The 21,992-nt window shown below is 39.6% G+C and overlaps 1 protein-coding gene across 1 annotated transcript in view; it reads left to right on the plus strand.

Moving 5' to 3' along the window:
- Nucleotides 1–15,999, plus strand: part of STX12 (syntaxin 12) — a 38,602-nt gene extending 22,603 nt beyond the window's left edge. The window contains exons 4-9 of the mRNA XM_059136095.1: nt 926–1,063; nt 7,261–7,304; nt 8,852–8,957; nt 11,404–11,476; nt 12,186–12,268; nt 13,986–15,999. Coding sequence (XP_058992078.1) covers nt 926–1,063; nt 7,261–7,304; nt 8,852–8,957; nt 11,404–11,476; nt 12,186–12,268; nt 13,986–14,078 — 537 coding nt within the window. The 3' untranslated portion in view covers nt 14,079–15,999. The remainder of the gene's footprint in view (nt 1–925; nt 1,064–7,260; nt 7,305–8,851; nt 8,958–11,403; nt 11,477–12,185; nt 12,269–13,985) is intronic.
- The last annotated feature ends 5,993 nt before the right edge of the window (nt 16,000–21,992 follow it).

Raw genomic sequence — 21,992 nt, forward strand, 5'->3', positions numbered from 1 at the left:
TGCTCCAGTCAGCCCCTTCTCTGTCTTTCCAGTTCTGTCTTTTAGCTAGTCTTACGAAAAAAGCTTTGGTTCCAGCCAAACCATCTCCTTATAGATTCTCTTCAAATATTTACTGTCATGCCTTTGCTCACACTGTTTCTTTGACGAATTTGCCTTACTCCTTCCATCTGCTTATTCAGACCTTTCTCTTCCTTTAGTGTTCACTTTCTCTTGGCCTTTATGGCTACTTGAGTTCTTAACTGATTATACCTGCCTCCAAACTCCTATAGTATTAATAGGATATAGCAGTTATTTATAATGACTTGTAATTTTTGTGTCTATATCCCTTATCTATAAGTAGTTGGTAAGCTGTTTGAGGTCAGGGATGAGTTTTTACTTCTGTGTTCGCAGCATGTAGCAGGAGCTCTCAGCATGTGTTTTTTGAGACACAGAATCAGTAAGCTTAGTAAAGATAGCCTATAAGAGTTTCCAGGTTCTCAAAGATTTTAAATCTCATTACAGTATAAAGGAAAATGATTCTGTAGTTTTCAGGGACACTATGAACTCAGTGTGGATGAATATTTTTAAATATTTTAATATAAAACAATCTCTTTTGGGGTTCAGTCTGAGTCTAAAGTTATTTATTCTGCTTTTAGATTCTCCAGGGAACCAAAATTCTCAATTGCAATTCCCTCTGATATTACCTTACAAGGTAAATGACACACAGTTCCAAGTTTGTCAGAATGAAAGAAGGAAAACTCAGACTTGGTCTATGGCATTTGAGGGATTTGAGTTAGCAAAGAACAAATTTATTAAGGAAGAGCCTGTTTTATAGTAATTTTCCTGGTTAGAAATCTTTAGGGGGAATAATTTTGTTTTTAATGGGAATTAGAACCAAATGATTCAGGGTTAATATGAAATTTCAAGTCCTTCTTTATTTCCGTAGCGCCAGCAGAAACTTCAGAAAGAACGCCTCATGAATGACTTCTCTGCAGCCTTAAATAATTTCCAGGTTGTGCAGAGAAGGGTATCTGAAAAGGAAAAGGAGAGCATTGCCAAAGCAAGAGCTGGATCTCGTCTCTCGGTGAGTTGATTCTGCAAAGAAGACCCTTGCAATTGCAGGATGTTCTTTCCCACCTTGTTGGGTTATTTTTTTTTCCTCTCCTATTTTTGACCATTTTGACCCTTAGCTTTTGTTGTTATTTGCTCCCCTTAATAATAATAAATATAGTCATTAGCTGTTGTGAAAATACCAGACTGGCTCAACTGATATAAAAAATATGTATGCAGGGTACCTGGCTGGCTCAGTTGGTAGAGCATGTGATTCTTGATCTCAGGGTCGTAAGTTCAAGCCCCACGTTGGGCGAGGAGCCTACTTAAAAAAAATTTTTTTTAAATAAAAATAAATTTTAAAAATATGTATGCCTGTAGTCTCAGACTAGAAAAGAATATGCACAAAGATTTGAAAAAGTGACAGAATTATGTGTAATTTCTTTTCTGTTATTTTATTTGTCTTATATTAAAAATTAAGAAAAAAAGGAACAATGAATCTATTTCCTAGAATAAGGCGGCCTAGATTATTTGCACTAGACCTCTCTCTGAAACAAATTAACAAATATTAAATTTTAACAACCGAACTTCTCAAAAGTATCAAAGAGCCATGAAAATATTAAGGTCAAAATCTAAGAGAAGATGAGAACCCATAGAGAGGTAAGCAGAGCACTGAAACTGTTTGTGCATGGAATACATTTACTGAGGGCAAACTTGAACTTCAGTTTTGATGTCCTTATGGTATGAGGGGGAAGAAAAGCCCAGAGTCCACACAAAGTGGGAAATCTAAAAGAAGTTGCTCCTCCAATCAAACTGGACCCCAAAAGACTATATCCTTCGGGTATGGGTAAACCAAAAGTAAACCCTTCTTTCCTACAAAAAGATTGCATTAGCACTGAACTGAGTAGGAGGTAGAGGACAGCAAGAGAGAGGGGAAATCCTGACACTAACTTGTATCACAGAGGAACTTTGGGGCAAATTTACTGCTCAAATTCATATTGCATTAATGATCCAAAAGCATCAGGCTAGATGCCAGACAGAAGCAAATACAAATAAATCCTCTCTGGTTAGACACGTTTATCCTAGCCCTGAAAGAATACCCTCAAACAATTTTTGAAGTGTTATGAGCAGCACAGCGTTAAAAAAACCCAAGTAGGGGCTCCTGGGTGGCTCAGTGGGTTAAGCCTCTGCCCTCAGCTCAGGTCATGATCTCAGAGTCCTGGGATTGAACCCCACATTGGGTTCTCTGCTCATCGGGGAGCCTGCTTCCCCTCTCTCTCTGCCTGCCTGTCTGCCTACTTGTAATCTCTGTCAAATAAATAAATAAAATCTTTAAAAAAAAAATACCAAAGTACACAAAGAAACAACTCTTAAGTAAAGTAAGAATGAATAGAAACAACAGTGAGGTGAAATGGACCTACTTCATGTATTAGAATTATAAGACAACTGTCCTTATTGTATTTAAAGAAAATCTTGAAAACATCTGCAAGAAGCAGGAGGCTACAGAAAAGACTTTGGAAAAGAGTTAGAATACTTTCTAGAATTGAAAAATATAATGTGGAAACTAAAAACTTAATGGGTAGGTGATTTAACTAGGAAATAGAAAATATTGTGCTCGCTTCGGCAGCACATATACTAAAATTGGAAATAGAAAATATTATCTATCTCACGATATTATGTATCAACATGTAGGACAGAGGGTTAAGAAGTTCAATAGGAACGGGGCGCCTGGGTGGCTCAGTGGGTTAAGCCGCTGCCTTCGGCTCAGGTCATGATCTCAGGGTCCTGGGATCAAGTCCCGCGTCGGGCTCTCTGCTCAGCAGGGAGCCTGCTTCCTTCTCTCTCTCTCTCTGCCTGCCTCTCAGTGTACTTGTGATTTCTCTCTGTCAAATAAATAAATAAAATCTTTAAAAAAAAAAAAAAAAAAAGAAGTTCAATAGGAAGAAAGCTTATGAGAAAGGGAGAATGAAGAGGAAGGATCTGACCTAGTTTTTATTGGAGTTTCAGAATAAGAGTGGAGCAAACATAGAATAGAGGGGAATGACTGGTAATATTTTAGAACTTATGAGAGGCACTCATTTGCAGTTTCAAGAAGCCCAACAAATCCCAAAAAGAATAAATAAAAGACTCTTATCTAGATACATCAGAGAGAAACTTCAGAACACTAAAGACAAAGAGAAAATCATAAAAATAGCCAGGAAAACAAGATACTACCTTCAGAGACACAGTAGTTGGATTGGCAATTTTCTTCTCAGCAGCAACAGGGGAAACCAGTCGAGGGCCATCTGTAATATTCTAATAACTGCCTGGGAATCTAAACCCAGTGAAAGAAGATATACGGAATGAGAATTAAAGACATTTTCAGTCAAAGGTGAGTTAGCTGTCAGCATATCTTACTTAAGAACATTCTAGAAAATATACTTCAGGCAGAAGGAAGGTGATCCCAGATGGGAAGTCTGAAAAGCAGAAAAGAATGAAGAGCAAAGAAGGTGGTAAATACATGAAAAAATAAACTACAAACAGGGAGAAGATACTGTTATATGTATAATTAGCAAGGGACTAGTAACCAGAATAGATACAGAACATATAAAAAATTCCTGTGAATCTGGGGCGCCTGGGTGGCTCAGTGGGTTAAAGCCTCTGCCTTCGGCTCGGGTCATGATCCCGGGGTCGTGGGATCGAGCCCCGCATCGGGCTCTCTGCTCGGCGGGGAGCCTGCTTCCTCCTCTCTCTGCCTGCCTCTCTGCCTACTTGTGGTTTCTGTCTGTCAGATGAATAAATAAAATCTTTAAAAAAAAAAAAAAAAATTCCTGTGAATCATTATGAAAAATATACAACCCAATACAGCATGAGTTTCTCAGACTTTTTGATCTCAGGACCCTTTTAGACTTAAAATTATTAGAGACCCCAGTGAGCTTTTTATTTGTATGAATGGTGTATATTGATATATGTTAGAAATTAAAACTGTGAGGTTTTTAAAATGTTTTTTCATTTATAATTAATAATAAACCCAATATATAGTAATATAAATATAAATGACATTTTAATTAAAAATAACTTCTTTTCCAAAACAAAAAAGAAATTAGTGGGAAGAGTGGCATTGTTTTCATTTTTGCAAATCTTTTTAATATTTGGCTTAATGGAAGGAAGCTGGATTTTCACATCTGCTTCTGTATTCAGTCTGATGTGATAAGTTGTTTTGGTTGAGGTATCTGAAGAAAATCAGACTTACAGAGATATGCAATTAGAAAAGGAAGGAGTATTTTAATTAATCTTTTCAGATCATTGTTGATATTATTCTTTGATACTACATCAAAACTTAACAGAAGTTAGTGGAATTACGGAGTCTAAAACGGTATTAATTACTTTTTCAGACTCTGCTACATTCAAATCTGTTGGTCGTATGTTTTGATTGGATCTTTTTTCCATGTATGATTTTTATATCATATATTTATCTTTTGGAAAATATTGATTTCCTGAGTTATGCAGGTCTTCTAAATGTTGATATATTTAATTATACAATATCAAAAGGTAATGTAGTATCTTTAGTTTTATCGGAAGAGTCTTTAGATATTTTAAGGGGGGTTGTGAATCTCTTAAGTTCACAAGTGGTGCCACCCAGGTGCCCCTTATTTTTTATTTTTATTTTTTAAAGATTTTATTTATTTATTTGAGGGGGGAGAGAGAGAGTAAATGAGAACAAGCAGGGGAGGGGCAAAGGAAGAGGGAGAAGCAGACTTCCTTGCTGAGCAGGGAGCCCCACTTGGGGCTCAATCATAGGACCCCAGGGTCATGACCTCAACCAAAGGCAGACACTTAACCAACTGAGCCACCCAGGCACCCTGAAAGCTAGATTTTTATCACTGGCAACATACACTGTCCATTGTTTTCCTTGATGTGACAGGCTTACATTGTTTATCTTCAAGAGTTTATCTGCCAGGGGTGCCTGCGTGGCTCAGTCTGTTAAGCGTCTGCCTTTAGGTCAGGTCCTGATCCCAGGGTCCTAGGATTGAGCCCCTGACTGGGCTCCCTGTTCAGCAGGGAGTCTGCTTCTCCCTCTGCCTTCTACTCCCTCTTCTTTTACTCTCTCTCTCTCTCTTTCAAATAAATAAATAAAATATTTTTTTAAAAAGTAGGCTTACATGGAGCCCAATTGGGGGGCTTGACCTCACAACTCTGAGATCAAGTTCTGAGCTGAGATGGAGAGTTGGATACTCAGTGGTCTGAGCCTCCTGTGATTTTGCTCCATGAGTATAAACGTCAGCACAGTGAAAACGGCAAGTAACATCTTTGTATTATTTTGAATAATGGTCAAACAAACGGAAAAGTGCCCAACTTCTTTAATCACCAGGAAACTGCAAATTGAAACCACAGTGAGGTAATATTTCATGTCCAGATGTGGGGCAAAAGTGTAAAATTCTTTGAACACTGAAGGTGATTGTTATAGATATGATGCAACAGAAACTTTCCTACCTGGCCAGTTAGAGTATGAATTGGGACAACCACTGGAAGATATTTTGCCTGTGAACTTCTGAACACATCAGTTCTACCCTAGAGAAAACTGGAAATGTTTGTATCAGGATATATGTATAAGAATGTTTATTGCAGGGTGCCTGGGTGGCTCAGTGGGTTAAAGCCTCTGCCTTCAGCTCAGGTCATGGTCTCAGGGTCCTGGGATCAAGGCCCACATCGGGCTCTCTGCTCAGCAAGGAGCCTGCTTCCCCTCTTCTCTCTGCCCGCCTCTCTGCCTACTCATGATCTCTCTCTCCCTCTGTCAAATAAATAAATAAATAATGTTTAAAAAAAAAAAATAAAGATTGTTTATAGCAGAGACACCTGGGTGGCTCAGTGGGTTAAGCTGTTGCCTTTGGCTCAGGTCATGATCTCAGGGACCTGGGATCGAGGCCCCCATCGGGCTCTCTGCTCAGCAGAGATTCTTTCCCTCTGCCTACAGAGACAGAGAGAGTGATCTCTCTCTCTCTCTGTCAAATAAATAAATAAAATCTTTTTTTTTAAAATATTTTATTTATTTATTTGACAGAGGGAGAGAGAGATCACAAGCAGGCAAAGAAGCAGGCAGAGAGAGGGGGAAGCAGGTTCCCCGCCAAGCAGAGAGCCTGACGTGGGGTTCGATCCCAGGACCCTGGGATCATGACCTGAGCTGAAGGCAGGGGCTCAACCCACTGAGCCACCCAGGTGCCCCAATAAATAAAATCTTTAAAAAAAAAAAGAATGTTTATAGCAGCATTATTTGTTGGAAACATCTGAATGTCCATCGGTAGTTGAATAGGTAAATACATTATGGTATATTCACATAATATCATACAGCAGAGAGAATTAATGAACAGCAGTTACATTCAGCATCAGGGATGGATCTGGCACAATCTGGCATGATCCAGTGAAAGCACGGAAGAGTATAAACAGTGTAATTTCGTTCATGTGAGGTTCAGAAGCAGGTAAAATGATATTAAATAAGGATACATGTCTATATTGAAAATACGAGAAAATGATCATTGGAAAGTCAGGATGGTGGTTACTTTAAGGGCAGAGAGGGTGTGTTGTAATTGGAGAAGGGGAGAGAGGTAGGCTGGAGGGCGCTACCAGTGTTCTGTTTCTTGAAAAAGTAAAAATTTCAAACAACAACAGTAACAACAAAAAACCTCACAGTGTTCCTCTGGGTGGGTAGAACTTTGAAATTTTCCTCATTTTGCTTGTTCTGTTAATTATGAAAAGGGAAAGACTTGTTTTTTTAATGGGAATAGATTGCTCTTTTAACATTTTTTCTTAACTTTTTTTTAATACATGCATTAGACTGATTTTTTGAAATGAGTCTGTCGCTTTAGCACCTGATGTGCCATACATGCCCATTTTTTAATCTTTACATGTTCTGAAGATTTGTTTCCCTGCAGGTTTTCCACTTGTTCCCTTATTCTGCTTCCCTGCAGACTGTAAATAAGTTATCACTATTACTGTTGTTTACTCCTCTCTCCGACCCATGTTCCTCCACCCTATTCAGTAAGGTTACCATTCTGAGCCCAGATTTGCTTTGAACTACTTCACGCCCATTTTATAGTAGAGACAGATTGCCAGAGCCCTGTGTCGTCTTACAGATCCCGTTGGAGCCAAGGGTTGTTGCTTCTTTATACTGTAGCGACAGGAAGCCATTGTTTTGTGTGTCTGTCTGTGACATGTTTCTGGATAACAGCAGTAATAATGCCATCTGCTTTCTAGGTGGAGGAGAGGCAAAGAGAGGAACAGCTCGTCTCATTTGATGGGTAAGGAGTTATCCATCCAACCCCCTGGCTTGTTGAGAAGGGATTCTGTACTTTCTACTTAATTCTAATTTAAAACATCAGTGTGGAGAAGAAGGAAAAATAAAGGCAGACTTGGGGTGGGTAACTTATAATCCACCAAGTAAAATAAAAAAGTCAAAACCTTGTGCTTTTCCAAGATCTTTGAATTAGGGAAGAAACAATTTCAAGGTAAATAAAAAAGCCAGAGAAATCCCTGATGTCTTTGTGTTGGGGAGAGGGCTTGGCTCACTAGGAATAAGTACGAATCTATGAATCTACAGATTAGGACTTTATCTCTAATACAGATTTAAGTTTTTCTAAGTTCTTGGGTGTCCGTTTACCCATCTGTAAAACAGAAGCAACTCATTTTTTTAGGAGTAGTGCAAGAAAAAGCAGACAATTTGCATCTGAAAGACATCTTCTTTCTTAACTTCTCCACACTGAGTTAACTGATTCCATAGAAATGTGTTGGTGTTATTAATTCAGAACTTAGAATGTTTTATCATAGTTATGTATCTGTCTCTTCCCACTACACTGTGAGCACCTCAAAGGGGTCCCTGATGGGCTCTACCCTACTCCATTTTGTGTCTCTAACGTGTGGAAGAAACTCTAAATACTGTGGAGACAATGTCTGATTTATGCATACTGTTGGAAAAATGCTTAATACTGGAGTTTCAAAATGTTTTATGTCTAGCATCATATGTAGTATGCCTTTCTTCTAAACGTGGTACCTGAAAAGAAGAGTTACAGCATTTTACTAGCTTTTTTACTTTAGTTTTCTCTTAAGAGGCATTTAACCCAGGAGCTCCTGGGTGGCTCAGGTGGTTAAGCATCTGCCTTTGACCCAGGTCCTGATCCCAGGGTCCTAGAATGGGGCCCCTGGGGCAGGCTCCCCGCTCAGCGGGGAGTCTGCTTCTCCCTCTTGCTCTGAACCTTCTCCTGCTCATGCTCTTGCTCTCTCTCTCTCTCAAATGAATCAATAAAAAAAACCTCAAAAGTATTTTTTATAAAAGAGGCATTTAACCCAAAATATAATCTCAAGGAATGATCTGAAAACCAGAAGGTGTGATTCTGTTAGATTAATTGGAGAAGCCCTGACAGGTCACTTCGCTTGCTTTTCTCCACCCACTTAGTACCAAAGAGACCAACACAGCTTACTCTCTGAGGGTGCTCTAGAAGAGGATGGGTCAGTGTGCTTCATTGACTTGAAGTCTCTGTCTGCTTTCCTTGTCTAGCAAGCTCTAGCAGGATTGCAGAGTGTACCTCTAACTAGAAACTAGCAAGGAGGCCCTTATAACCCTGTTTCATCTCAGTTTTGCCCAGGGAAGCTGAGACTTTGTTTTCTTGTGGTATTATCAACTCTTTGGCTCCAGATATGAAGAATGTGGCCCTTAAGGACTTTGTATCGATGCCAGAGGGGTTGGAGCCCTGGTAATGGCTTTGGATAGGCTCTGCTGGTAGTAGAAATGTGGGTGTCTTGTGCACACCTTAGAGGGGAGGAATCAACTAGTGTGCTTATCTCCTTGCAGCCATGAGGAGTGGAACCAGATGCAAAGCCAGGAGGATGAGGTGGCCATCACTGAACAGGATCTGGAACTTATTAAAGAGAGAGAAACAGCAATTCGGCAGCTGGAGGTAAGAGCCAGGTCGTGTCTTTTGTTTGACTCAATGTATCTGCCACTCTAGTCCACCCGGATTTTCTCTCAGCTATTAGAAAAAAGTATGAAATGAGTCCTTAGGTGATTTTCATATTATGTCTCAGTGCAATCATGGTGAATTTGAACTACTTTTATGATGGTATTAGTCATGGTGCCCAGGAAGATTCAAATCCTTTCCTCCATGGTCTTACATGGTCTCTGGGAGAACAGGGATGAAGAACAGAGCAAGGCAAGGCAAACAAATATTTTATTCCTCATTAAGACTCAGTCTGTTGGGCATCTGCCTTTGGCTCAGGTCATGATCCCAGGGTCCACAGCAGGCTCCCTGCCATTTAGGATTTTTATGGAGGCTTCATTATGTAGACACGATTGATTAAATCATTGGCTCTGGATGGTTGATTCAGCCTCCAGCCCTCTGATAACAAGGTTGATTCCCCTGGCAACCAGCCCCCATCCTGAGGGGTTGTTCTTTAAGCTCTGGTGTGGTTGAAAGGAGTTTGTTATAAGTAACAAAAGCTAATTTTCTCTCTTCACCACTTAGGAAATTTCGAGCATTTTAGGAGCTCTGGTCTAGGAATGGGATGAAGACTAAATATATCTTTCTTATTATAAATCACAGTTTCACACTCATGTTATAACCAAGCTAAGCTATTTGTCCTTTAACTCAATTAACTTTTTGTTTATTTGGCTTTTCTTTTGCTTTAAGGTACAACTCAAGTCTTGCTGCTTCTGAAGCCTTCCTCTGCACACCTTCGTATACCATTTACTAGTCACTTCTTCTGTAATGACTTTTCTTATTTATCTTGCTATATGCTCATCCCACCCCCGTTAGCTAGTAAGCCTTTTTGTATCCACAGCAACTAGCAGACTGTCCCAACTACAGAAGACTCTTAGCAAGTAACTAAGGTTTTGATGTGCTGGAAGAACTAGTCTTGCCAAGCTATGATTCGGAAGTCATGGCTTTCAATGCATTGTTTCGTTTCTTTTCTTTTGTTTTTTTCCAAAGATTTTATTTATTTATTTGACAGACAGAGATCACAAGCAGGCAGAGAGGCAGGCAGAGAGAGAGGAGGAAGCAGGCTCCCTGCTTAGCAGAAAGCCTGATGCAGGGCTCGATCCCAGGACTCTGGGATCATGACCTGAGCTGAAGGCAGAGGCTTTAATCCACTGAGCCACCCAGGCGCCCCTCAAGGCATTGATTCTGACTGTAGTGTTCTGAGAGGCAGTGTATTGTAATCCAGAGAGCATGGGCTTCGGAGCTATTCTGGCTGTAATGCTTAGTTTCCTAATGGACCAGCTTTGTAACTGGACAGTTATATAACCTCTCCGAGCCTTATTATTCTCAAAGATACTTGACTTCATAGAGTGACTGAATGATTAATGTAAATATCAAAGAAGCATAGTAACATTATGAAAACATCATGAGGGGCACCTGGGCGGCTCAGTGGTTTAAGTCTCTGCCTTCAGCTCAGGTCATGATCCTAGGGTCCTGGAATCGAGCCCCACGTTGGGCTCTCTGCTCAGCAGGGAGCCTGCTTCCCTCTCTCTCTGCCTGCCTCTCTGCTTACTTGTGATCTCTGTCTGTCAAATAAATAAATAAAATCTTAAAAAAAAAAAAAAAGGAAAACATCATGAACTTTTAATTCTCAGCTCTGCCACTTGCTAGCTTTGAGACCTTGGGACAAGTCATTAAACTTTCCTGAGCCCCAGTTTTCTCTTCTGTACGATGGGGATGATACATGTCTCATTGTGTTGTCATGAGAACCAACTAAATAATGATTAATCATAGCTGACACATGAAGTGCTTATTGCACAGTTCCAAGAACTTTACATATATCAACTTACTTAGTGCTTCTGTACTTTAATATGAGGTGGGTACTATCATTGTCCACATTTCAGAGGGAACAGACCAGAGGGGTTCTTTTTTTGTTTGTTTGTTTGTTTGTTTGTTTGACAGAGATCACAAGTAGGCAGAGAGGTAGGCAGAGAGAGGGGGGGAAGCAGGCTCCCCGATGAGCAGAGAGCCCAACGTGGGGCTCGATTCCAGGACCCTAGGATCATGACCTGAGCTGAAGGCAGAGGCTTAACCCACTGAGCCACCCAGGTGCCCCAGGCCAGAGGGGTTCCTAACCTACAATGGTACAATTAGACTGTGGAGGATTAACCTCACACAGCAAGACTATCCTCTCTAGCTGACTCTCAGGCTCCAAGAGTCTGTTTAATTACCTACTTGGTATAGTTCTTGGCACATAGTAGGCATTTAGTAGATATTAGTTAACTTTATTTTCATTTTCAGTTTACGGAGAAAGCATGATTTATAAGCCTTAGAAACACATGTGTTATGTTTACAGCCAAAATTTTAGCTAAGTAGAGGGATCGTCTAACACTATTGCTTTATGTTTGTTATTTTTTGTATTCCCTAGGCTGACATTTTGGATGTCAATCAAATATTTAAAGATTTGGCCATGATGATCCATGATCAAGGGGATCTAATTGGTATGTATCATTGATACCATAAACCTCGAGGTGAGTTGATAGCAGTACTTGTGTGTGAACAAGTCAGTAAGACATATCTGAAGAAATTAGACATTTAAAAATTATTAAATTCTTTGTTTAGCCCCCTTTTTATATTGTCAAATGTAAAAACTGAAATGAGACCTCTGTGATTGCTCAGCTCCCTTGCCGTTAGCCTCCTGCTAAGTCTTTGGCTGTTGAGGGAAATAGCTGTTGGCTTCCCAGCTTTTATCTCCAGAAACTTAAATAATTTGGGGATTAGTAACCTCTTTTTTAAAGCTTTTTATTTGGAAATGATTTAAAGAAAGGTTGCAAAAACAAAAAGACTACAAGGAATTCCTTTGTAACCTTTACCCAGATTTACCTCTTGTTAACATTCTACCCCATTTGCTTTAGACTTGCTCCCTCTCTCTCTAAATATATGTGTGTATGCATAATTTTTTCTGACCCAGTCATGGATAAGTTGCATACTTCACAGTGCTTTGCCGCTAAAATAGTTCAGTGCTTATTTCCAAAGAATAGAGCTATTGTCTTACCCAGTTAGTAACTTTGGATTCCATGGCTGGATAGTTGGAATGGTGGTAGTAAAACGAGGGCCAACATCATCAAGAGTGTGTTTAATTTGCAATCTTGAAATGTCTGATTTGGTAAAAACATCCACTGCCCTCCTTTTTTTTTTTTTTTTTTGCAGATAGCATAGAAGCCAATGTGGAAAGCTCAGAGGTACACGTAGAGAGAGCAACTGACCAGTTACAGCGAGCTGCTTACTATCAGGTAAGAGCACGTACCCAGGAAAGTCACTGGGCTGCCGACTTCACGAGCCATCACAGCTCATTGACACACTGAGAACAACTGCAGCTTTGGCTTAGGTTTAAGCTGGAGGCTGGTGTTCATAGTTGCTGTGGTGGTCCATTTGTAATATTTTCCTCTGTAGAGAAATCTACAAAAAGACATCAGTCCTTGAATAAACTTATACAGAAGGCTTTTGGCTACAAAGCTAACCCCATTAGCTGGCATGCTACCTAAATCTGGTATAAAGCTAATTTTATATTATGAATAGCTAAAATTTGTTTCAATTAGTGTAGTAATAGGGACAAAGTAAGACTTTGTGGATACTTTATGTTGACTGTGGCCACAGAGGATGGACATAAAATCAGTTCTAACTACTATTTGTGAATAAAGAGGGGGTTCTCATTCTTCTAAGAATAAATGGGAGTTAATCGTTCTACTTTGTATGAAGTGATGTTTTTTTACATATTAGCTGAAATGCTGGTTTTGTGACTTTTACCCGAGTCTTTATCTCAAGTGTACAAATACTGTAAATGAGGTCCTTTTCATTTCCTCTCCATTTGGTGCTATATGATTTTTTAGGTGTAAACAGCATTTCAGTCATTTTCCATGTTCCTAGGTTAGTTGTATTTTACCTGGAAATGTTCTTAAAGGAATTTGTGTTTAATAATAGTGTTTCCTTTTAAAAACTGAGTGATGATGTTAGTGTCAGACAGTAAAGGAAATATGAAGTAAATTATATGCATCTACTCAATATTATGTGGGAATTAAAAGAGATGTTTATAATAACAACAATTTTATGCTAAAATAGTAAGTGAGAAAAATGTCAAACATCATACAGTGTGATCCCAATTCTGTCAGATAACAATATGCATAGATAAAATATCATGAGAAAATACAATAAAAATGTCAGCAATTTTGGGGCGCCTGGGTGGCTCAGTGGGTTAAAGCCTCTGCCTTCAGCTCAGGTCATGATCCCAGAGTCCTGGGATCGATCCCCGCATGGGGCTCTCTGCTCTGCGGAGAACCTGCTTCCTCCTCTCTCTTCCTGCCTGCCTCTCTGCCTACTTGTGATCTGTCTGTCAAATAAATAAATAAAATCTTTAAAAAAAAAAAAAAGTCAGCAATTTTATCTGTAGGTAATTATTTTCTTTGTATTTTTTAAGATGAACACAGAATTTTATAATTGGTATAAAACCTTTATTAAAATACATATGCACAATGGGGTGCCTGGGTGGCTCAGTGGGTTAAAGCCTCTGCCTTTGGCTCTGGTCATGATCCTGGGGTCCTGGGATTGAGCCTGACATCAGGCTCTCTGCCTGGCAGGGAGCCTGCTTCCTCCTCTCTCTCTGCCTGCCTCTCTGCCTACTTGTGATCTCTGTCTATCAAATAAATAAATAAAATCTTTAAAAAAAAAAACATATGCACAAATAACTTATTTATTACAAATAATGCCTAGCAGCATAGGTATAAACAATCCCTTTGCAGAAATGTATTAGGGGATCTGGAATTAAAATTGGCACTACTGCCTCGTGCTGGTAACTGTTGAGATTTGGGGAAGATCTCTGAATATTCATGTGCCGATAGTTAATGCTGGATTATGAGGTGGCAGATTTATGAACCACTCTTGAAGTCTCAGATAGCAAAAATTTTACTTGTCTCATGAGTGTCTTCTTTATATATTTTATATTTTTCTCCTCAGAAAAAATCTCGCAAGAAGATCTGTATCCTGGTGCTTGTCCTGTCTGTGATTATCGTAATCTTGGTACTTATTATCTGGCGAATTTATAAATGAAGTGATTGCCTCCGAGCCACCTTCTGCTGAGCTGTTTTCAAGGGCACCTGCTTCCTGGAGTCTTGCCAGAACAAACTGATCACAAGAAGAGAGCATACACCAGAATGTCCTGTAATAATTTAGTTAGAAAATAACTACTAACTAGTCCTTTGGAATTAGTGACCCGTGGAGACAGTATTTATCAACTTATGTATACATTTTATTGATTTCTCAAATTAGTAATTAATTTATGTGGATTTTGCTTTCTCTTGTATTCTGATTGCCCTTCATCTCCAAGTGTTTACTGAAAATTCCATTCTAGATATTCTTCTTTTGACAGGTGACACTACAGTCTTGTAATATTGTCATTTTATGTGTATACTGGATTCACCTTTTTCTAGCCACTGAGATAGAATTACTTTCTGACAGCCAGCACATTTGTCAGAAACCATATAATCTGATACTTTTTGTTATTTAACATTTTAATTTGAATTTCGAAGAAGCCTATTCTCTATCTGCTTTGAAAGATTTTGGCAATGTATTTAACGAGAAAGTAAAAAAAAAAGGCACATTTGATCCCAATTAAAAGTATCTATTTGAGCTAGCCAGTCGTCAAGGTACCCATTAATGGGGTTTGAAGTTTACCTTATTATCTGCTAGTGTCAGCCATGGCCGTTCATCTGCACACACACTAAACCATCTTGTTCACTTTTTTAAGAGGTTAATTTAATTTAACATTATGCTCTCTGGGGTCCCTCTCCCCCTGTCTGTATAGAAAGGGAGAATTAGACAAAGCATGCTTTTGGAAAGCAAATAGGAACTGTTTGGAATGATTTAAACTTTTTGTTGTTGTTCACTTGTGGTTCTACATTCCTGGTGAATGATGAATATTGCTGTCAAAAGGCTGCCCCTTCCCCATAAGGGTTGCTGGGCATTTGATGGCAGGAAGATTTTAAAAGCTAGACTTGAAGTTGGTTTAAAATTTAGTTCTGTGAACCTGTGATAAAGCGAAGAAAAGGTTCATTTTTGTAAATACTGATGGTTTGGAATAGTGATGTTAGACTTATCCTAATTTATGAACAAGAGATTAATCTCCATGCATAGTTTTAGACAAAAAAAAAGTTTCAATAAAAGATTGCTGTCTTGTAATAGAAATGTTGTCCACTTCCCTTTTTCACACAGGTCTAGAGCCGTTAAAGGGAATATAATTTTTGTCGGCTCACACATAAGTGTGAATTGGGCCAATGATTTCAGTTCATCCTTTAGTGAATTAGAGGACTGGGCTGCCCTGGATATATTTATGTTAATTTCTTCCACTCTGTTTAGTGTTAATCTCCTTTTTACCAAATTAATGTGAATAGTAGGGAAACAAGGGCCCAGATGCCCAAGTTTCTTTGTACTCTTGCACCATTCCACTCCTTAATATAAATAAACATTTTAAAAGCTTTTGTAGTAAGTTTTTATGAGTTAACTTGTGGTAGCTATTAGGTAATTTGCTATCCTGAGAAAAATTGAACCTGGCAAGAAGACTAGAGGTCAGTTGATTGGTTTGGGGGTGGAATAAAGGCTGCTGCTGCCCTCTCCTTGAAAAACAGGATGACACCCTATTGGGGTGTCACAGTGGCCCAAGCAGCAGCTTCGGGGTTCATTCCTTGGTTCCACAATCATGGCCCCTTCAGCTCCAAAATTACAGCTGGACTTGGATACATCATTTGTAACATTTCAGACAAAAAAATTCCTGATTGTGAAAAATGGTTTTCAGTTTGGGTTAAATGAAGCTATTCATAGTTCTGTTCTATAATACTGTGTAATCCAGCAGTGGTGGTGGTAATAGTGATTGTGGGTAGCAAATTTGACCTTGGCTTAGAATTCGAGTGGCCTGGAGTTTAGGGTAGTTGCCATGAGGTTCTGCTAGATGATCTTAATAAACCTGTTCACAGAATCCTCCTTATCTGTGCTTTGTTTGTCTTTGGGGGGAAGGGGGCACCATGGTCTAGGACAGTGGTTTTTAACCATGGCTTCACATTAGAAACTAAAAAAAATACTGATACCTCAGTGCCCCGCCACAAGATTTTCATTCAGTTAGTCTGGAGTATAGACTGGGCATTTAAAAGCTCTAGATAATTCTCATGTATAACCATGGTTGAGAGCCATTAGTTTGGTCAAAAGCCAGACTGGAGCACAGAAGGCTGAAGAATCTTGGCTCTGCCATTAACATGCCATAGGTATTTGGATAAGTCATTTAACCTATGGGCCCTAAGTTTTCCCAGTAACTCTCTTCTAGCTATAACATTTTTTTTTTAAAGATTTTATTTGTTTGACAGAGAGATCACAAGTAGGCTGAGAGGCAGGCAGAGAGAGATGGGGAGGCAGGCTCCCCTCCGAGCAGAAATCCTGATGTGGGGCTCAATCCCAGGTGGAGGCAGAGACTTAACCCACTGAGCCACCCAGGGGCTCCTCTATAACATTTTCTAGTTATAAGGATCCACAGGGGTTTGGTCTGAGCATATGGATTCTGTTTGCCTTGATATTTCTTTCCTTTTCTCTTCCCCTTTTTCCTTCCTCTACAGAATGTTCTGGAAGCACTAAGCAGATCTACCATTCTTTTCAAGTAAATTAAAACTATAGTACTATATAGGGTAAAGTAGAAATGTCATTGTGGGCCTTTCCTCTGGGAATGTTCTAGAACAAGAATTTGTAGCTGCTAAACTGATACTCACAGGGCAGGTTTTGTCTTACCTGCTAAGGGGTGGTGATACACACTGCCTTATACTATTGGGCAACAATATCAAATTGGAATTACCATTGCATCAGTGCAAAGTTAAACACCCTAAGCCGCCTCCATTCATTTTTTTAATTGAAGTATAACTGGCATACAGTATTACATAGTTTCAGGTATATAACATAGTGATTTGATATCTATATACAATATGAAATGGTCACCACAGAAGTCTTATCACCATCTGTCACCAAATTTTTTACATTATTGATGATATTACCTATGCTGTTACATAATATCCCCATGAGTTATTTTATAACTGGAAGTCTGTACCTCTGAATCCCGTATTTTGCCTGCCGCCAACCCCTCCCCACTCTGGTAACCAGTAGTTTGTCTCCTGTATATAGGAGTCTGTTTCTGTTTTATTTTCTTTGTGCATTTGTTTTGTTTTCTAGATTCCATATAATTGAAATCATATGGCACTTGTCTTTTCTGTCCTATTTTATCTAGCATAATACCCTCTAGGTCTATCTATGTTGTTGCAAATAACAGTATTTCTTTGTTTTTATGGCTGAGAAATATTATATATATATGCCATTTTCTTCATCTGTTCATCTATCTGGACACTTGGTTTGCTTCCATGCCTTGACTATTGTAAATAATGCAGTGAACATCGGAGTGCATACGTCTTTTTGAATTAGTATTTCCATTTTCTTCAGATAAATACCCAGAAGTGGGATTGCTGGATCATGTGGTAGTTCTATTTTTTTTTCTGTTTTCAATTTTTCAAGGAAACTCCATACTGTTTTCCATAGAGGCTCTACCAATTTACATTTCACCAACAGTGCACAAGTGTTCCCATTTCTCCACATTCTCACCAACACTTGTTATTTCTTGTCTTTTTGATACTAGCCATTCTGACATCTGTGAGGTGCTATCTCACTGTGGTTTTGCTTTGTATTTCCCTGATGATGATGAGTTTCTTTTCATGTGTCTATTGGCCATCTGGATGTCTTGGAAAAATGTCTACTCAGGTCCTCTGCCAATTTTTTTTTTTTTTTTAAAGAAGATAGCTTTCTTTTTATTTTAAAGATTTTTATTTATTTATTTGACAGAGAGAAATCACAAGTAGGCAGAGAGGCAGGCAGAGAGAGAGAGAGAGGAGGAAGCAGGCTCCCTGCTGAGCAGTGAGCCCGATGCGGGACTCGATCCCAGGACCCTGAGATCATGACCTGAGCCGAAGGCAGCGGCTTAACCACTGAGCCACCCAGGCGTCCCGTTAATTGAATTTTTGTATTGAGTTGTATGAGTTCTTTATATATTTTGGAAGTTAACTCCTTATTGGATATATCATTAGCAAATATCTTCTCTCATTCAGTAAGTTGCCTTTCCATTTTATTGATGGTTTCCTTCACTGAACAAAAGCCTTTTAGTTCGATATAGTGCCATTTGTTTATTTTTGCTTTTGTTGTCTTTGCCTGAAAAGACAGATCCAAAAAAACTATTGCTAAGGTCAATGTCAAAAAGCTTCCTGTTTTCTTCTAGGAGTTTTATGGTTTCAGGTCTTATATTTAAGTCCTTAACCACTTTGGCTTAGTGTGTGTGTGCGTGTGTGTGTATGTGTTTATAAATTTTTTTAAAGATTTTATTTATTTATTTGGCAGACAGATCACAAGCAGGCAGAGAGGCAGGCAGAGAGAGAGAGAGAGGAGGAAGCAGGCTCCCTGCCGAGCAGAGAGCCCGATGCGGGACTCAATCCCAGGCTCCTGGGATCATGACCTGAGCCAAAGGCAGTGGCTTTAACCCACTGAGCCACCCAGGCGCCCCTAGTGTGTGGGGTTTTTTTTTTTGTTTTTTGTTTTTTCATTTGCAACATGGACTTTTTTTTTTAATATTGTAGTTTTATTTTTCTTTAGTGTTCCAAGATTCATTGTTTATGCACCGCACCCAGTGCTTCATGCAATATGTGCCCTCCTTAATACCCATCACCAGCCTTACCCAACCCCCAACACCTCTCCCCTCCAAAACCTTCAGTTTGTTTCTCAGAGTACACAGTCTGTAACTTAAAAGAGTGGTTCAGTTTCATTGTTTTGTATATAGCTGTCCAGTTTTGCCTACATTTATTTTTTTTTAATATTTTATTTATTTATTTGACAGAGATCACAAGTAGGCAGAGAGGCAGGCAGAGAAAGAGGAAGAAGCAGGTTCCCTGATGAGCAGAGAGCCCGACGTGGGGCTCGATCCCAGGACCCTGGGATCATGACCCAAGCAGAAGGCAGAGGCTTTAACCCACTGAGCCACCCAGGTGCCCCTTGCCTACATTTATTGAAGAGACTCTTTTCCCCTACTATATATTCTTGCCTCTTTTTGCCATAGATTGACCATATGAGAGTTAGTTTATCTTTGGGCTCTCTACTCTGTTACATTGATCCATGTGTCTATTTTTGTGCCAGTAACATACTATTTCACTTACTATAGCTTTGTAGTATAGTTTGGAATCTAGGAGTATGATATTTCCAACTTTGTTCTTTTTGTTCTTAAAACTCCGTTCTTTTTTACGGGTGCGTGGCTGGCTCAGTTGGTGGACTGCGTGACTCTTGACCTTGGGCTCATGAGTTTGAGCCCCATACTGAGTGTAGAGATTACTTAAAAATAAAGTCTTTTAGAAAATCCAAACAACTTCATTCTTCTTTTTTTCTTTTTTTAAGATTTTATTTATTTATTTGACACACAGAGAGAGAGATCACAGTTAGGCAGAGAGGGAGGCAAAGAGGGAAGCAGGCTCCCCACTGAGCAGAGAGCCCAGATGAGCCCCGCTAAGCAGAGAGCCCTTACTGCTTCCAGAACATTCTGGCCCTATCCCAGGACACTGAGATCATGACCTGAACTAAAGGCAGAGGCTTAACCCACTGAGCCACCCAGGCGCCCCTCTTTTTTTTTTTTTCTTTTTTTTTCCCCCTTCCTATTCAGAGGTTATCCTTAGTCACAGGAATGAAGCCTTTGCTTTTGATCGCTAAATGCAGACCAAAACCCAACTCAGATTTCATTCAATCCTATTTCCTCAGCTAGGAATCACCCGCTTCTCCCTGCTTTTCTAAACATGTTAAGTGTATCCCTACATTTCATGGGATTTTTCAGTACTGTTTTTCAGTGCTATGAAATACAACTATTTTAGACTCTCCATTTAACCAGGGTATAGTGTGAAGGATTTTTATACCCAATCCCAGATCATACTCACGGGCCGTTTGAGTAATTCATTTTGATATTTATCCAAAATGGAATTTGATTGACAATGTGGCACTTGATTTTTAAGGGATAAACTTGAAATAATAGAATTTTTAATGTTGGACTCTGATTATGGACCGAGTTTTTACCAGTCCGTGATGAGAAAAATGATGTAATGGGCTTTTTATTTTTATTTGAGAGAGCACAAGCCAGGGTAACTGCAGAGGGAGACGGAGAAGCAGGCTACTTGCTGAGTAGGGACCCAACACAGAGCTCCAGGGGATCATGATCTGAGCTGAAAGCAAAAGCTTAGCCAACTGAGCCACCCAGGTGCTCATGTAGTAGTAGGCTTTTTAAAAAGTACCATCTTTGAGTATGAGATAATGACCTTCCACCTTTTTTTTATTTTTTATATTTTTTTAAAGATTTTATTTATTTATTTATTTGACAGACAGAGATCACAAGTAGGCAGAGGCAGACAGAGAGAGAGGAAGGGAAGCAGGCTCCCCGCTGAGCAGAGAGCCTGATGCGGGGCTCGATCCCAGGACCCTGAGACCGTGACCTGAGCTGAAGGCAGAGGCTTAACCCACTGAGCCACCCAGGCGCCCCACCACCTTTAAAAAAAAAAAAAAAGATTTTATTCATTTATTTGACAGAGAGAAAAATCATAAGTAGGTAGAGAGAGGGGCGGGGAAGCAGGCTCCCCACTGAGCAGAGAGCCCAGTGTGGGGCTTGATCCCAGGACTCTGAGATCATGACCTGAGGTAGAGGCAGAGGTTTAACCCACTGAGCCACCCAGGCACCCCAACCTTCCACCTTTTTAAAAAGGATATTTCAAAACTATAAAAATAGGTGATGTCAGTTGGAAGTCTTCATTTTTAAATCTTCTTAGGTGACAAAAGTTGAGATCCCTGTATTACTTTTTCCCCCTGGTCCATGACATCTCTAATGTCTGTGAGACACTCATGTAGTCTAGCCCCATCACTTTACAACTGAAGAAGCTGAGGCTGGGAATGGCAGCCTAATACAGGAATTTAAAGCTACAGGAAGTGTTCTACGTGTGCATGGTCATTTGTGGGATAACATTTGAATCCTTACTACCTTATTATGCTAAATGCAAATTTTTTTGTGTATTTCTTGTCTTTTTATGGATTAGGAAACTGAAGCATAGTAAACTGCAGTATTGTCTGCCTGTGGGCACACAATTTAGGAATGACAGAGCCAGGATTTGATCTCAAGCACTCAGACTTAAAACCACACTTGAGATACTCTACACTGTCTTTTGCTCACCTCCTCTTTCATGTAGCAGTCTCTAAAAATCTGGAGTAGTGGCAATTTCTGCCCATCTTTTCTTTGGTCAGCACCTTGTGAAAAACTTTTCATTCACCACCCTGCTAAATGAAGCCTCTGCTTTGTAGTATCTATTCACAGAGAAACTTTTGGTGTCTCCAGTCGTTCACTCATAAATCAAAAAGGTTTTAAGAAAGTTTTCTGACATCAATATACTCCTAATGTCATTAGGTTCTATTCTAAGGTGGTCTCAAAGTTGAAAAAATTAACCTTAGTTGAGACACCAGATCCCAAGGCAGCTGGCCCATCAGTCTTTCCAATTCAGGGACTGCTGCCTTTCAGTTTGCTGATCTATACTGACATCATTGGCGCCCAAACAAAGAGCATTTTGCTTTATAAGGCCTAGGTAAATGTAAGGTGCCATTACATCAGAAGCCAGTATGACTATCAGCTGTGCTGGAAACAAGAAGCATGGCCAAGGAGTAAAGAATCATAAGGGTAAGAATGTAGCTTTAGGTTTCTTGGATGTATGGTCAGCACTAGAAGGAATCAAATAATGGACCACACACAGAAGCTGAGAAATTGAAAGGCAAAGTTGACGTTTGTTATCAGGTCACTGTTAGCTAGAAATGGTTTCAACACCACCTTATGCCTGAAAAGGGCATGGACACTTGAAGGCCTGGACAATCTCTGTAGATAAA

The sequence above is a fragment of the Mustela lutreola genome, chromosome 10 (genome assembly GCF_030435805.1).
Source record: "Mustela lutreola isolate mMusLut2 chromosome 10, mMusLut2.pri, whole genome shotgun sequence".
Classification (NCBI taxonomy): Eukaryota; Metazoa; Chordata; class Mammalia; order Carnivora; family Mustelidae; genus Mustela; species Mustela lutreola.